The 17,515-nt window shown below is 39.3% G+C and overlaps 1 protein-coding gene across 3 annotated transcripts in view; it reads right to left on the bottom strand.

Annotated features, from left to right (window-relative positions):
- Positions 1-17,515, bottom strand: part of slc37a1 (solute carrier family 37 member 1) — a 34,334-nt gene that overhangs the window by 15,974 nt on the left and 845 nt on the right. For all 3 annotated transcript variants that reach the window (XR_003669335.1, XM_028393454.1, XM_028393455.1), the window contains exons 2-4: positions 16,763-17,028; positions 6,229-6,310; positions 5,019-5,139 (exon numbers count right to left, since the gene is read on the bottom strand). Coding sequence is in view for 2 of the 3 variants with exons in the window: in XM_028393454.1 (XP_028249255.1) it covers positions 5,019-5,139; positions 6,229-6,310; positions 16,763-16,818 (259 nt within the window). In the remaining variant the exon portion in view is untranslated. The remainder of the gene's footprint in view (positions 1-5,018; positions 5,140-6,228; positions 6,311-16,762; positions 17,029-17,515) is intronic.

Consider the following 17,515-nt stretch of genomic DNA (forward strand, 5'->3'; position numbering starts at 1 on the left):
AGGAGCTAGGGTCGAACCATCGACCTTCCGGTTATTTGTACAACCCTGCTCTACCACTGAGCCACTGCTAGTATGTGTATTGGCAAAATGCCACATGATTCCGACATGACTGTTTTCATCCATGTAGCCATGGATCAGATCACATCCTGAAATAGCTAAGGTCTGATTCAAAATCAAATGTGTGTGCCCATAAAATGATACATTATTAGGGCCCGAGCACCCAGTGGTGCGAGAGCCAACGCACAGGAAATAGATGTATTTGTGGCTGTATCTCCCATACACTTCATCCAATGTGGATGAAAAAAATCAGGCATGGTGGGCCTGTCATTCTGAACAGATTGATATGCTAACGAGTTGATACTCTCATAGCGCCACCTACTGGCGGTATGAATTGTGTTCAGGCTGATTTCCATGTTCCACACCTCGTATTTGCACTCCTCCTCCTAGGGAAATACTCTGACAGACCTGAGACTTTGTCACATGGTTCTAAAGACATGGCTGAGAAAAAGTTATCAAAAACGCAGCTCGATGTTACACCATGTGGGCGGGGCAACACCACAAAGTTGACCCTTCACCACCATAGAGAAAGCTGCTGTGTTTCTTGATCCTACCTGCCTCTTACTCTATCATGACATCAGCCCCTGTGCACCTTTTCATATCACCTCATCGTCATATGTGGGCGTGGCCACATGGCTCAGCAGCGCCCCCTAGAATTTACACCGCAACTATTTCTAAAAGAATAAGAAAAGATTATAGACTGTGACGCTGTTTCCGAGTCACTGGCAGAAGTTTTTTCCACATATGAACAGCTGGATTGGTGGTTGATAGGTGCAATATTCACACACCACACTATACAATAAATCACTTATTTGTTCTTTTGATGCACTATGTACATTTTATTACAAACCACTTCTACCTCCACTCATCTGTGCAGTAATTGTTAATCTGTAAACTCTTTTTTGATTGTATTGCATAATATCGGTAGTTTATTTTATTATGTATAAAGGTTTTCTTATCTTTTGCTTTCTGTAACTGTGCTATTGCAAAAACGCAATTTGCCCATTGTGGGACAAATAAAGTTTTTCTTAATCTTAATTACCTGGAGCATCTGGAACCATCTGAAAAATAATATATATAGTGACAATAAGAAATGAAGTAATAATAATGTGTAAATATGTATTGTGTTACTTCTTCTTATTTGTGTTTCTTTCATTTATTTATAGAGAAAAGTGTCCAAGTCGGGGGGGGGGGGGGTGATTAGCTCTCTAGGGGCTAAGCCCCCCATCTGTCAACCCTAGTGACGTCCATGATGGCACCCCTTGAAATTTTTAAACACAGAAGTAGGAAGACAAAACTCGGCACACACACAGAACACGTCCAGACACACATAAAAGTCTCTTGCACCAGACGTAGAACCACACAGGAAGTCGGCTATTTTGATTTTGGCAGTCAAATTTCAACAATTTCGCCCGATTGACTTCATATCAGATGGATATCACCTAAAGACACTGCTGATCAAAGGTTATCAAAGGCTTTTCTCTAAGTTAAAGGGCGTGGCTGCTGCGGTGTCACTTCGCCAATTATACACAAACAGCTCTCTCTCCTACATACTTGCTCCAAACGGCTTCAAACTTTCTGCATGTGGTCAGAACCCAGCTCTGAACGTCATCATGATCTGTGCCTCTCATGGCGCTCCCTTGTGGTGAAGAGAGGAAGTGCTATGTTCTACACTGACATGCACTTATCTCACACTGTTTAAGCCTTCCCCATCATTACACAGCCAAATGAGGATCACAGACACTTGACTTACCAGCCAGCGAACAAGGATAGGCTCTTCAAAATAAGACCATTGCTAAGAGGACTTGAGGAGACATTCAAGGCAGCAGCAGACCCTGAAGAATTTCAGTCAGTGGATGACGAGATTATTCCTTTCAAAGGCCTACTGTCCATCGAACAATACATACCAAAAAAGCCCAAAACCTGGGGAGTGAAGGTGTGGGTGAGGGCAGGAACCTCAGGCTATATGAATAGATGTGAAGTGTACCAAGGCTCTGCAAGTAGTGGTCGCATCAGTGAATTGGGAATGGCTGGAGATGTGGTGATGCGTCTTTGTGATGACATAAAACATAAAAATCACAAGGTGCTTTTTTTCTTCTGCAGAATTCCACTTATCGAGGCCTTGAAAGACCAAGGCATCTATGGCACAGGTACTTGCAGAGCAAACAGGCTTAAGGGGAAAAACAACTGAAAGAAATGGGCAGAGGAGCTTGCTCTGTTGTCAGCAATAATGCAAACTTCACTGTCACATGTTGGCTCGACAGTTCAGTCATCCACATGGTCTCGTCCTGTGCTGGCCAGTCCCCTGAAGATGTTGCCAACAGATGGGTCAAGAAGGAAAAAACGATGATGATGGTCCAAAAACCCCTCTCTCTGTGGCCCTTTACAATCAACACATAGGTGGGGTTGATCTTGTTGAATGTCAATGCCAGGCCAATGTCTGGCCATGTAACCCCACAGACATCGAAACAAGAGATGGTACATCCGAGTGTTTTTTCATTTTTTTGGATGTGACTGTTGTAAATGCCTGGTGCCTCTGCCTGATGTGTGGTTTGGAAAAGATGAGACTCATCTTCTTCAGAGCTTCTGTGGCTCGTACACTGATGAACAGTGGCACCCTCCAGCAAAGCAAAAGAGGAATACCCAGTGGGGGCCAAAAGTGTGTCATAGTGCCCACCACCCGTGAAGCGGAGAGCCGTCACCAAAGTAGCTGAGGTCAGGTTTGGCACAGGATATCACTGGTCCCAACTCACAGATGTGAAAAATGCAAACAGATGCCATGATGCATCAGGGAAGAACAAATACATCTGCATGCAATGCTGTGTGCCACTGTGCCCTGGATGCTTTGTGAACGTTCATACACCATAGGTGTTATGAACATAGAAGTGTCTGTCCTGCCCTGTATCCTTATAGAACTGTGATGACTCACAATAGTGTTTCTCCTGTTGGAGATGGTTTGACACATTCAGGTGTAAGAGTCAGTGTCATTGGTTTACTTATTCAGGCCTAAACATGGCACCTATACAGTGATGAAATTTCCAGAAAATTTTTTAAATGTTTTTCAAAGCATAAAAAGAAACAAGTGTTTGTATATTTACAATATAACTAGGCCTGTCACGATAACAGATTTTGCTGGGCGATTAATTGCCAAGAGAAATTATTGCGATAAGCGATAATATTGTTGTTTTGAGACCATGTTCAACTAATATAATGACGACCTATAATGCAAGTACACCCTTTCAAAGATCAATAAACTTTAATTTCTAAAGAACATTTAACACTGGAAAGGCCTCAATCATCAACACTATTAGTATTATTATTCTGAATATTTATATTAATACTAATGTTGATATTATTATTATGAGTAGTGGTAGGCCTATTACCATAGCTTATCTGAGCATAGTCAATGGATTTAAGTCAACCCAGCATGTCATGAGCAACAGAGCAAAACAACATGCACTCTCTACCTGCTGCTGGGAGTGGGCTCACCTGTATGTGCGCACATGTATCTGCATGTGTGTTTGTGTGCGCACACATTTGCGTGTGTGTATGCGCATCGGGCCGCTGTGCGCAGACAGCTGCAGTGAATTTTAAAAACGCCACCATGTAGACAGAAACACATAAATAAACTGATAGCAGAGATGGCACAAGAGGACTGGGCAAGAGAGCTAATGGGTGGCGCTGCCGCGAGTGCCGCCAGTAAGAAGGCAGAGAACTTCACTCGTACTAACAGACTCTCTCTGATAGCACGTTGTATACATAAGCACGTTTAGTGTCATGGTGAATTGGGTCCAAGTGTTGAACCGGTGTTGTGCAGCTTCACAGCTCTCTGTTGCTGTAACCAGCATCCAAGCCCTGCAGCACTGTGACGCACCGTGGCGACGCAGACAGCGATGAGTTAGAAAATAAGTACAACTACCTGTTGATTTGACACATTTTAAAACAGAAGCCGCAGCCATATTAAATCTGACAGCCAGACTTTGCACACTTTATATGCTATGACGCACGGAGTGACGGCTTTTGACTCTTTGGCAGGGAGGGAGAGAGAGGAAAACAAACGAGCGTGCAAATGTAATTTATCACAGCCGAAAAACTTATCGAGCCCATTTAAAGTTATCGTGCAATTAATTGATTTATTGTTTATCGCGACAGGCCTAAATATAACACAAATTAATTCATTTTTACAGTAAGGTCACAATGTTTTATGTTGAGTGCTCAGGCACATGTTGTCCACTGGATTGGACATGTCTCTAACTTTATGAAAAATTTACATTGTTGTTGGGAAAAAAATTTTGAACTTTTTTTCATGTCCTAAGAATAAAAACACTTCAAAAAAAAATCTTGACCAAGGCTTTCATAATTTATGCATCAGAGGGTTAAGTCCCACAGAGACACCTGCGTGGTTTCCTGTATCAGGCTGTGACTGATACAGGTGTCACAGGTGGTGACTGTCGATGCCTTCGCCATCAAACATCAACTGCTTATAACTTCGCCGTGCATCGTCCTAACGTCCTCAAATTTTTTTCATGTGATAACGGTCTGCATGCTCATGAGTCACCTGTACAGCGCCACCTACAGGAAACCGGAAGTAACTGCTTTTTGACCATTTTCATGTATGAATCAAATGTTTTTCGAGGCTTGATGCGCAAACAGGTCTCCGCTATTCTCATGGTGTCTGGCTCCACCCAGTGGACACACAGGGTACTGCAGCTAGTATAACCACAATTTTTATATTGACAGATTTGTTGCACTGACATGTCTCTGCTACTGTGTGCTCCCTTTTTCCCACCGCTGGCAAAATCGTCGCAGCTTGTGGGGGGAGCGTATAAAAATTACTATATAAAAAAAACTGAACTGAACTGAATTGTTATATTGGTATGCTGTATTTTTCAGGAAAGAACAAAAAGTAGGGGACCCACTGAACAGTATCATTTTGTTCTGGCTTTAATGCAGATACAAACCAAAAGGCTTCCAGCTGCAGTCCCTGTCTGTGTGGAGAGATGGCAGTGAGGGCTGCTGGATGTTGCTGGTGGCAATAGTGGCTAGCTCATTAAAAGATGTGCAGTTCTTATGAAGCTCACTCTGTCAAAACAAAAACAGTGTACCATTTAGCTATGCTGGAAACACCAAATGTAAAAGGTCTTAAATCATTATTTAAAAATATTAAGAGAATTGTTGCATAATGCTATATATTTATCATTCTCATATTTTGGCCATTAAGTGCGCATTGTTTGTGCATATGTATGTTTTCCAAATCATAGCACTATTAAACCTTCCACAGTGTCCTTTATGTGTCATTTATTTTTTTATGACATGAGTGCTGACACAAACCATAACCTTACCCTGTTGCATAAAATGAATGCATGAACACATAGTGCAATGCTGCAGTCACTAAAAGGATGAATATGAATGAATATAGAATGTATTTTACAACAGATTACAGTGTACAAAACCTTTAAATATAATTTGTGACATGGTCTGTTTCATTACTTAGTCTTTATATCAGAGTAATCCCTGATTAACTAATGTCTTAAATTATAACAACAGTGAAAGAACATGGCATTCACTCAACAGTGCAACTTCAAGTGGACTTAACCCAGGAGCTACTGATGGTGATGACTTTCTAATGAAAAAAACAACCATTTGAAATGTTGCAGAGCAGGAAAGCTCGAGTTCTGCAACAATGTTTTCAGATGTTTAGGATATATTATTGGATAGAAATACCCAGACAGAACAATATTACATTTCAAGCATGTGTAAATAGGCTGTTCTCTGAGAGGCACCTGGTTACAGACCTCCACTATTGGCATGCTTCTTGTCCAGATGAGAAGAAGCTCAAAATATAGGTCAGCTAAAATGAAAACTTTTTTCAATTATATTAACTTTTATAGAACTATAGCAACTTTGGCACAAAATAGTAGTCAATACAGTCATAAAATAATAAAGTGTAATGTATACACCTATACCAAATCACCTATGCCCAGACATGTGCACACAATATTTTATGTTGTATTTTAGTGTGTAAAAGGTGTGTTTCACCTATCTGTTCATATTTAGCATTCTGTGTAAATCTGTTAGAGGTATTCTCCGTTACACAACAATGTTGTTGAAGCTGTTGTTTGCAGATTTTTGGACTTGGACATATGAATGTCATCCAGAGTTATTTCTTACCTTGACAATGCTAATAGGTTTCCTGGACAGGTGGAAGCTGGTATAGAGTAGAAAGGTGAGGATAAAGGTGAAAGCTCTGTACCTGCAGTGAGAACACACAAGCTATTAGAACTTTGAGCTGAAAGCAGAATTTAGACACATTTCAAAGAGAAACATTTTGGAGGAAAAATTCTCTTTAAGATTTTCAAAATAATGTCATACATTGCCAAGAAAACATTACACCAAAACCCTGCACAAAACGTATGAATGTAATTGTTTTATATTAGATTATATTTTATTTTAGGAAAAAATGATTCTGCCCAAGTAAAATATACCAACTGTAATCTGATGGTCTGTTACACAGAATTCAATTCAGTGTAATTGAAGTCCATTTTTGTATAGCACCTTTAACGATCAAAATTGTCTCTAGGTGCTTTAGAGAAACCCAGAGCCCTGAACCCCTGAGCAAGCAGACAATGGCAAGGAAAACTCCCTTTTAACAGGAAGAAACCTTAAACAGAACCCGACTCATAAACTGATAGTGTGAAAAGCCAAGGAAAGATACTTTCAAGAGAATACTCAACAGTTATTGGATAAATCATCTGTCAGGTCAACATTTTAGTTTAATTATATATGTATATATCTATAACAAATTAGCTCTAGGTGCTTATACAAACCAAGAGCCTGACTATCTCACTAAGTCGTGAGTGGCCCAACACAAGACAAAGAACAAACATTACAACTTACATTACAACTGTTATTCTAAAGCAGGGGTTCTCAAATTTTGATAGCTGAGGGCCAATTTATGAACCCGACACTGGACTGAGGGCCGCCAATGAAAAAAAATGAAAAAAGAAAAAAAAAATACATGTGTATTAAATTTAATGACCCAGTTGCATCTCTTCAGTTTACATTTGTTGGTCTGTATCCAGTAATGTGCAATAAACACATATGGGGAAACATTGTTATGCACAAAAAATCCCCGGGGATTAGAGCTGGGCTGTATGACCAAAATTCTAGATCACGGTATTTTTATATTATTATAACGGTTTCCAGTATTTGACAGTATTTTCTCTCCTCATGCATGACGTGTTAACTGCATTGATTGTGAGAAGAATTACTGCAGTGTGGTTACCCTGTTCCAGGTCATGAGAATTGTACAAAAAAAAATCCACATTAGTATTTCATGTAATACAGCAGGGCTGTGGGTTATTATTTAATATCCAGTAGTATCGTGATTACTTGAGGGTTTTTCCACAATTACGATTAAAGAACGCTCATTTTTTTTGTTTTAAAAATAATTATAAATAATTGGGGAGGGGGGGTAGTTAAATTATACTCAGCTTCACTCGTGGCTTCGAGTGAACGCAGACTAGATGAAGGAGGTGGAGTGACGTGACAGAAGCCTGTTAAATACTCCACGAGGACAGAGAAATCTGTTCGTGTTCCTGAGGTGGCAGAAATAAGAGCAAGATCCGTTTGGACCGGACTTTTCGTACTTCATGAGAAACGAGTGCAGAACTGCTCATACTGAGCGCAAGCAGCGCCACACCACATACAGGTTTGCCGCTATTTCGCTGCTATTCATCGGCAGAAGCAGCAGTTCAGGTGAACATGTATGAAGCGGAGATATTTGGGGAAACAGGCAAAGCCGTGAAATACCAAACAGTAGCAACATCGTCCTGCTCCTGTCAAACATGTTTGTTCACCTCTTTTAACCGCTGCTTCTGCTGCTGTTTAGCGTCTCCAAAAGTCTCCAAAACCTGTTTGTGTGTGCACGATGTGCGCTGAGAGACGTGTGAAGAGTTTAACACACGTTCCTGCTTCAGAACGTCCCCTGTCCATTCTCACCGACAACTCCACTAATACCTGTGCTGAGTTCCGGGCATTTTAGGTCATTTAAAATTCACATCATAACACAAATTCACATAATTCATTGCGGGCCGCCAAAAAATTTTCTGCGGGCCGCCATTGGCCCGCGGGCCGCACATTGAGAACCTATGTTCTAAAGTTTGTATCATGAAAATTCATGACAGATGTACACTTACGGAAAAAATTATTTGAACCCCTGCTAACTTTGTTAGTTTTCCAACAAAGAAATGATCAGTCTATAATTTCATTTTGAAAAAGATTTAAGAACCTTAGAAGTGCAACCATTTTAATGGCATTTATTAATGGCCAAAATCTTTTTTCCTTTTTCCAAAATCAAGCTTTTTCAATATCTCTTTTTTTTGAGCAAGGTAAACACACTGCTAAAGTAAAAACAACAAACAACAAAATGTAACTAAAGTCAGTCACACTTCTGTGAAATCAGCCTGTCCAGTTAGGATCAACACTGATTGTGAATCAGTTTCAGTGGTGTCTACAACCCACATAAGTTGCTGAGGTAGTGCAGCTCATCCAGGATGGCACACCAAAGCATAGAGGAGATAATCTGGTGCAGGTGGGAAAGGAAAATGACAGGGTGATTCCATAATTTTTTCCTTGGAATTGAGTGATTCCATATTTTTTCCCCCACTGTTTGTTCTAAAAAAGTAACTGTTACTGACTACCACACTTTATTTTCTTGATTTCCTTCAATGTTTCCTAAAGCCAGCAAGTTACCATTTTAAAATGAATTTAGTTTTGTGTCATGTCTGTGATCTGCCTTTTTTCTAAAAAAATAAACAACTAAATGAACAGCCCTGCTAACAATCCATAATTGTTCAGTTCAATCCATAATTGTTCAAGTTCAACTTGACAGGTTGCAACCAAGCATTAAATTTTACTTAGTGGAAGACAAACAGGTCATGTGCTAGATGAATGGCCTTTTTAATAATAATGATAGGTTGCTTTTTTGATGTACCTGGTGACAGGCTGCAGCTGATAAAAGTGTTGCAAAACATTTAGGCAAACAAAGTACAAGCAGGCTGATTGTTTATACACCTGTGTACATAAAGAGGCCAAGAAGTCCATTCTAAAGACAAACACATCACCCTTGCCCCACCCTTCTATAGTTTCATGGCACACAATATCCTGTACCTAGAACGTGCACTTTAATTTGCCAGTCATTCAGTTTGTTATATCTCTTGTTTACATTTATCTTAGCAGTTCTGCAGTTAGTTAGTGAAGAGTGATTTGAGTTTATTTTGCTCTCAGTTCTGTAGTTCCTATAACCATGGTTTACTGAACAGGCCAAAGAGATTTTATGAAACAGTCTCAGGTTCAAGTCAACTGTCTATTTCTGTCCATAAAACAACAAGGGGTTGAGGTTTAGTTCAAAGTAGGTAATTTCACATTCAATTCAGGACTGTTTTGCACTTCTTTGGCTAGAGCAACACCACAGAGCCTGGTGAAATTCATATCAGCCAAGGCAACATATTGGCACACCTGAAAATACTGGGAATGCAGTACTTAATAGTGAAGACTTTTTGAGTTTCTACACCAATAAAATCGGTAACATTTGAGAAAAAACTCAATCTAGATTTCTCCATGGCAGCCAGTATGCTGCCAAGGGATCATATCTCTCCCGTTTTAGCTTCTCTTCACTGGCTTCTGGTAAAATTCAGAATATACTTTAAAATTCTCCTTCTGCATTGGAGAATGCAAAAGTAACAGGTACTACTTTATGGGAAACTTAAGGCTGTAATCAGGGGTCATATAATTTCTTTTGAAACCTCAAGGAAAAGAGAAAAACGAAAAAGACTTTTGGAGATTGAGAAGGAGCTAATAGAATTAGAAACCATCTATAAATCAACCTCTGGCTCTTCTGGATCTTCCAGTTTGCAAAACATTCTTAGGCTGAAGTATGAATATAACAGCATCTTATCTGACCAAATAGGCGATCAGCTGCTGAAGTGAGGACAAAAACATTTTGAATTTCAGGATAAGCCCCAGAAATTACTTGCCAGACAGCTGAGAGGTCTGCATGCAAATAGAGCCATGCATCAAATCAGATCAAAAACTGGAGAGATGGTCACTGATCCTAAGGGTATAAATGAGCGATTCAGGGAATATTACCAACAATTATATACATCAAAAGCCAAGGGGAACATCTCTGACTGGATGGCTCATCTAGAAATTCCAAAATTGAGTAATATAGCAAAGCAATTAATGCTGACATTACTATTCAGGAGGTTATACATGCTGTAAAATCATTCCCAAATTGTAAGAGTGCAGGCCCAGATGGCTATGGTATCGAGCTGTATAAAAAATATTCTGCACAGTTCGCCCCCCTCTTGCTGAGAATGTTTAATCACTCATTTGAAACCCAGACATTTCCAGATTCTCTATATGAGGCCAATATTTCACTGATATTAAAAGAGGGCAGGGATGAGACAGATCCTTCATTTTTTTTGTCCCATTGCATTGTTGAACACAGACTGAAGATTTTTACTAAATTATCAGCAAACAGGTTAAAAAAGTACATTGCCACTATTATTCATGCAGATCAAACTGGATTTATCCCTTTTTAATGTAAGAAAGCTGATGAACAAATTGTATCATAAATAGATTAGAATGGATTTTGCTCCAAGTTTATTTCATGGATTGGAATACTGTATGCCCATCCTACCTCCTGCATCCTAACAAGTCAAGACAGATCAGCTCCTTTTTCATTACATAGAGGGACACGCCAGGGCTGCCCTCTCAGTCCTTTGCTGTTTGCAATTGCAATCGAGCCCCTTGCCATTAGTATCAGGCAAAACTCTGCTCTCAAACCTGTTGGTTTAGAGAATGTGGAACACCATCTCTCACTGTACGCAGATGATGTGGTCATTTTTATGACTTAACCTGTACAATCTGTTCCCATTTTACTAGCTCTTGTTAGGTCTTCTGGTGAAATCTCTGGTTATACAGTTAACTGACGGAAGAGTGAATTTATGCCTCTGAGTGAGGACCTGGATGATACTTTTCTGCATTATCTCCCATTCAAAATTACAGATAAATTGAATTTCCTTGTCAAGCTGGAAAAGCTTAATAAGGAGGACATAGACAGGTGGCGCACCCTTCCCATCTCTATGATATGTCGAGTCAATGCTATTAAAATGCTCACCCTGCCGAGATTCTTATATCTTTTTCAAAATCTCCCCATTTTTTTTAACATGGTCTTTTTTCAAAACCTTAGAATCTATAATCATTCCTTTTATTTGGAGTTTCAAAGCTAATAGAATATCCAAAATTCATTTATATAAATTCAGAGAGTGGGGAGGACTTGGTTTACCTTGTTTTTTGAATCACTACTGGGCGGCAAATCTAAGGGCATTGGTCTACTGGCAGGATGATTATACATTGGAGGTCTCAAAAGACACTCCTACTTGGGTTGTAATTGAAAAGAAGTGTCATTAATAGCTCACTTCCTGCTTTCCTTTTTTCAGCACCTGATCTGCCTGCAAATACAAAGCTGCATAACAAAATTATCAGCCTGAAAATTTGGCAGCAAATTAAGAACTGTACATTTCCAGACACCATCATACATGCCCCAGTTCACCATAACCATGCAGCTTTTGACATCTAGAGGCAAAAAGGCATTATAACTATAAAGGATCCATATATTGATAAACAGTTTTCTACTTTCTCCCAGCTAAAAGAAAAGTTTTTGATTCTTTCAACACATTTTTTAGGTATTTACAAATTAGGAACTATGTCCGACACAACATATCTAACTTCGAACATATCCTTGCAGAAAACAAGTGCTATACACTTTTACTGGGCCGAACTGACTCCAAAAACCTGATTTCTGGTTTTGTCAAGATAGTGTCTGAACAGGTTAATTTGGACACACAAGGAGCTGGGAATACAGATTGATGATACCATTTTGGGGGGAGGGCCTCAGCAGAATCAGATCATGCTCTGTTAATGTTACATAGAATTTATCCTTCCATCTCTCCCTTATGTGATCAATGTAAGTCTGCTGAAGGCTCTCTTGCCCACCTGTTTTGGACTTGTCCAAATCTGTATAACTTCTGGAGTGAAGTATTCAAATGGTTCTCTGAAATATATAATAGTGAATTTAAGCCTGACCCTGAATGTTTAGATATTCTTTGTTCCTATTGAACCAAAGCCCCATTTGTACAAAATACTACTACTAAATACTACTCATGTATGGAGCGATAATTGCTAAGAGATTGATCTTCAGGATGTGGAAATCAGAAACTAGAGAGACTTAGATATGGCTTATTTTTTAGAACCTGGAGCACCTGGGGTCGTATTTACAAAGATTCTTAAGCTGGATCCATACTCCACGAGAACAGAGAACTTGCTCCTCGCTGCCAGCGTTCCGCCCAAAAAATGACATCATTTTTCTCTCGGAGAGCCTGTTCTGCAGCTTGTGCGGACACATGGCCCGGGCAGAACTTTTTCTCTCAGTGGTGTGCGAAAGCAATTCTGTGATGCAACAGAGCTTCTTTAGGTGCAGAACACACAGACAGAAGGAGGAAGTACAATGACGATGGACAGTTTGAGCAGCTGGCAAACAGCTCCTGGAAGGAGAAAACATCTTTGTTGCTAAAGAAACCTGATTTATTTGGGCCACATGTTGTTAACATTAATCTCTTGCTTTTAACAGGTTCTGTCCCAAGCTTTTTTAAACAAGCTGTTCTTAGTCTCATTTTAAAGAAGCCATCTCTGGACCAATCTGAACCCAATAATTATAGACCTATATCTAAACTGCCCTTTATATCTAAAATCCTTGAGAAGGTAATATAGATAATAATAGATTTTTTTTATTTGACAAGTTTCAGTCTGATTTTAGAAAGATGAATTCCACAGAAACTGCCCTAAGGTTCTCAAATGACATATTAATGGCAGATGATGCTGGACAGCATTCTGTGTTGGTTTTATTAGACCTATTATCAGCATTTGACAACTGGTTCTCATCATACCTCAGTGACAGAACTTTTGCTGTTCTTGTTAATAACATCTTGTCTGATTGTATCCCATCTGTCCTGCGGTGTTCCTAAAGGTTCTGTTCTTGGTCCACTTTTATTCTTAATGTATATAAGCTCCCTTGGTTGGATCATAAGTGCTTTTAAAAATGTTTTTATCACTTTTATGCTGATGATATCCAACTGTATTGTTCTTTTAAAGACACAGAGCTAGATCGACTACAAGAACTGATAAATTGTGTCTCTTGCATCAAAACCTGGCCAGCAGCAAACTGCTTACAACTAAAGGATGACAAAACAGAGACTCTTGTGTTGGCCCCAGATGAGGAGATCCCTGTCATCACTCCCCACCTTGGTTCTCTAGGCACGTCAGTTCAACCAAGTCTAAGGAATCTTGGAGTTATGCTTGATAAATCTTTATCCCTTGATGGCCACTCAAAACAACTTGTAAAGAACTGTTTCTTTCAAAACATCTCAAAATTAAGGCCGATGTTCTCAAATGCAGATCTAGAGATGATTATCCATGCTTGTATCTAGTCTCGTTTGGATTACTACAATTCAATTTTTACTTGTTTTAACAATTCTGGACTCAAATGCCTGCAATTGGTTCAGAATGCTGCTGCAAGGCTTTTAACAGGATCAAACAGACGGTCACACATTACCCCGATTTTATCTTCCTTACACTGGCTTCCCATTAAATTCAGAATTGATTTTAAAATTTTCTGTGATTGCTGTGCATTACGTGTGAGGCCCTTGCTGGCGCAGATTTACCTGCAAACAAAATGGAAACAGGTAAAAGAACGCAGAGTCCAAACTGGGCAGAGGAGCAAAGCTCAGTCTGAGCGCAGTCAGATAACGAGAGAGAAAAAACATTCTATGAGACACAGGGTGCGAGAGGACAGAGCACAACAACGCTTCCATTTGCACAAGGTTTTAAGAGGAAAAGTGGTGATATGTCTGCAACGTAAGATGAGGGGAGATCGCTGCACATACAGGGATCTCGTACAGGTGCTGCTGTCCTAAGTGACAGAGACAGTTTAATGTCCGTGAGCAATCAGAAATAAGCATATACCGTATTTTCGCGACCATACGGCACACCGCATTATAAGACGCAGTCTCAATCACTATTTATTATTTTATTTATTATTTGTTAGGTAGGTCAAAGGTACATGTTTTCTATGTAAGCATATCACTGATGTATAATATAAATAAACAAACATTCATAGTTTGGAGAAGTTTCTCCTCTCTGTCCTCTCTGTTTAGGGAACTCTTCTAGTCCTCTAGTCCTCCTCTCTACTCCTAACAGTTTCTCAAATTAAGACCTCTTTTAAGGGCTTGTGAATCACTTTTATCTTTACTAGGATTTAGGCTTAAATATAAGAGTAAATTCTTAGAAACTTCATGATTCTAAGAATGTTGTTAGAATTTCACTCCTAACGGAAAGAAATAATCATTGTGCATACGGCCCCTGTCACTGTCCAATCAATGCTGCTTATATATTAGGCTATATTTAGGCTAAGATAAGAGGGAATTCTAAGAATCTTTGTGAATATGGCCCCTGGAATGTAAGCAATTTTCCTCTGGGATTAATAAAATAGTTCTGAATCTGATAGACTTCAAACTTTATCATAGCTAAGCTGCTATAGACCTACACTGCCGGGGGACCACACCATTTCTTCTCTTCTTCCTCTCTCCTCGTCCATCTCAGGAGGCTGACTTATGATATTTTATGTGACTAACGAGTTTTCTTCGTAGTTTTGTGTCTCTCTCTCTCTCTCTCTCTCTCTCTCTGTATCTTTCTGCAGGTCTCTGTCCGTCCAGATAAACATGCTGAATGGCATCCAGCCCTCTGACAAATCCATACTGTCAACAGCTACCTGTGTCCTCTTCTACGTAGTGCTAGTATAATTAACTTGAACAACATATCTGCTAAAAAACAAATACATACGTTTTTTAGGAATACAATTATTATAACCTGTCATGTTTGTCGTTTGTAATCTATGATGGCTTTGCATGTATGTTTCTCTCTATCTCTCGCTCTCTCTCCTCCTCTCTGTCCTGTCTACCTCTTCTTCTCCTTCTTCACTCGGCTGACTTATAGCAGGAATGTTCTCCCTTGTGAGTTGGGTCTTGTTCAAGGTTTTTTCCTGTTGAAAGGTAGTTTTTCTTGCCACTGTCTGCTTGCTAGGGGGTTCAGACTTTGGGTTTCTCTAAAGCACCTAGAAACAATGTTGACTATAAAAGGTGCTATATAAATAAAATTGAATTAAAGTGAATGGATGCTTTATAGATTTATGTATAGTTTGCTGAGTGCCTGTACATTGCCACTGCGACAAAACAAAATCTCCCAGTTTGGGATTGATGAAGTATAGTCACTGTACAGTATATCGATCTATCTATCTGACAGTTCAGTGGTACATTAAGGTCATTACTAGTATTGATGTTCTGCCTAACATACAGATGCTAGGTCAAGAAATGTTTTTTCCACCAGGTAGAAAATACAGTACATGCCAACACCAAAGTTACCACTCACATCATACATTTTTCTGGAAAAGAAGTGGCAATGATTTTTTAAACCTAATCAATTGCTCATAATTAGATGTATATATATTTTTATGGAAATAGTTCAGTTTATCTCAAAAGGTATTTGAAGCAGGCTAATGATATAAATGCTGGAAACAGATCACCAAAAGGACTGTATTTGCTCACTTGTGGGTTCGTACTCTAATGCCAGGTCTGATCATGCGCATGTCAGGAGTCGCACACCAGAGAGGTACGTGCATGATGGCCGAATTCACAGACTGGTTGGGAGGCGTGGCTTCGTGGTGAACTCGAGAGAAAAGGTGTGTTTACTTTCAAAATCTGGCTGCCTACCTTAATTCAGCTGCTGTAGCCTACAATGTACTACAGGTAAAATGCATTGTAAACTGCCTGAAACATGTCAAGTGATTTTTTTCAAGTGATTTAGTTATTATTAAGGCTCTTTAAAAACGCATAAAGCGAACTGACTTTTTAAAAATTTCATGCTGGCAGCACGCCACGTTATAAAATGGTATGAATCAGTCCCGATGCATTTCTGTTTATTTTTGTAATTTTATAATGTTAGGAGTGCAGCGTTGTGCAATAGCTATTTATGTTAGAAGTTACGCATGGGAGTTAATTGATGGCACTATATACAGCCTATACTTTTCAATAAAAAGATTCTAATTGATAAGCTTTGATATCATTCTTATATTTCCTGCATATCATTTATCAGTTTAAGCTCCATAAATTGTAATAAAAACATTTGTCTGGTTTTTCTAATGAAACAATTAAAATTGTAAATGTAGGCTCAGACGGTGGCACCAAACTACACCATTCAGAAACTAAATACCATCTCAGCTCTGGCTCGTCCTTTAAAGCGCAGCAGTGTTCTTCAGAGGTGTGACTCTCTCTCTCTTTCTCCTCCGTGCTGTCACGTCATACACGTTCATAAACTTTATCACACGTCTCCAAAAGTAAAATATATTATACTATTGAAGTAAAACTGAGAATTGAACCACACAAGGCATCAAATAAATTATGTTTAATATTTGATCCTTATCTTCTATATGATACCGTGGCTACTTGTATGCCCTGCAGGTATATCTTAATACCGCCCAACCCTAATGTGCAGACACAATCAAACACACAGCCCGAAGAGTCGAACTCACCATTGATCCCTGTCAAATGACACCAGCAGTCGGATCCCTGGAGGAACAGGCGCCATGTTTGCATGCAGAAATAAATGATCTCAGTAAGGGGCAACTGATGTGTGCTCAACATTACAAATGCCACACCGAAGATGCTCATGTGGTACATGCAGAGTGGTGTTGTCTCAGCTCATCACCATCTCTGCAGAGACTGCTGGGGATCTGGCATCAAGGGGACCCTGGCTGATGACACAATATCAGTGTAGCAGGATGGAAAAGTCAGGAGTCTGAAACAATGAAGAGATAGGGGATTAAATGCAGGCAGTGAGAGACAGAAGAAGAAAGAACAAACACAGTAAGAACTAATCTAGCCAAAGAGAAGTTTTGTCTGTGCCCTTTGTTGACATAACCCAAAAAATGTGAGCATTGTTCAAAATCTTGTATTAACACTAAGCGCTGTCACTCCTCCGATTATTTACCCTCCAACATACACATACAAACATGCAATGATGCAGCATCTAAACAGAGTATTAGTTTGATCGCTGGTCAACCCTTGGGGGTCCCCTTCTGGCTTGGGACACCTGCTATTGATTATATGAAAAATAATTATGTTTCTGTGTTGTTTTGTGATAAATAATAAAATAAAATAAAATAAAAGTAAACAAACTGGCATTTAAAGGGTTAGAATCCTGAAAGTGGTTAATATTGGTTTGTTAATATTTGGTAGTGGAAGTTGTTTAAGTGATTTCTAAAAAAAAAAAAAAAAAAATCCAT

This window comes from Parambassis ranga, chromosome 21 (genome assembly GCF_900634625.1).
Source record: "Parambassis ranga chromosome 21, fParRan2.1, whole genome shotgun sequence".
Classification (NCBI taxonomy): domain Eukaryota; kingdom Metazoa; phylum Chordata; class Actinopteri; family Ambassidae; genus Parambassis; species Parambassis ranga.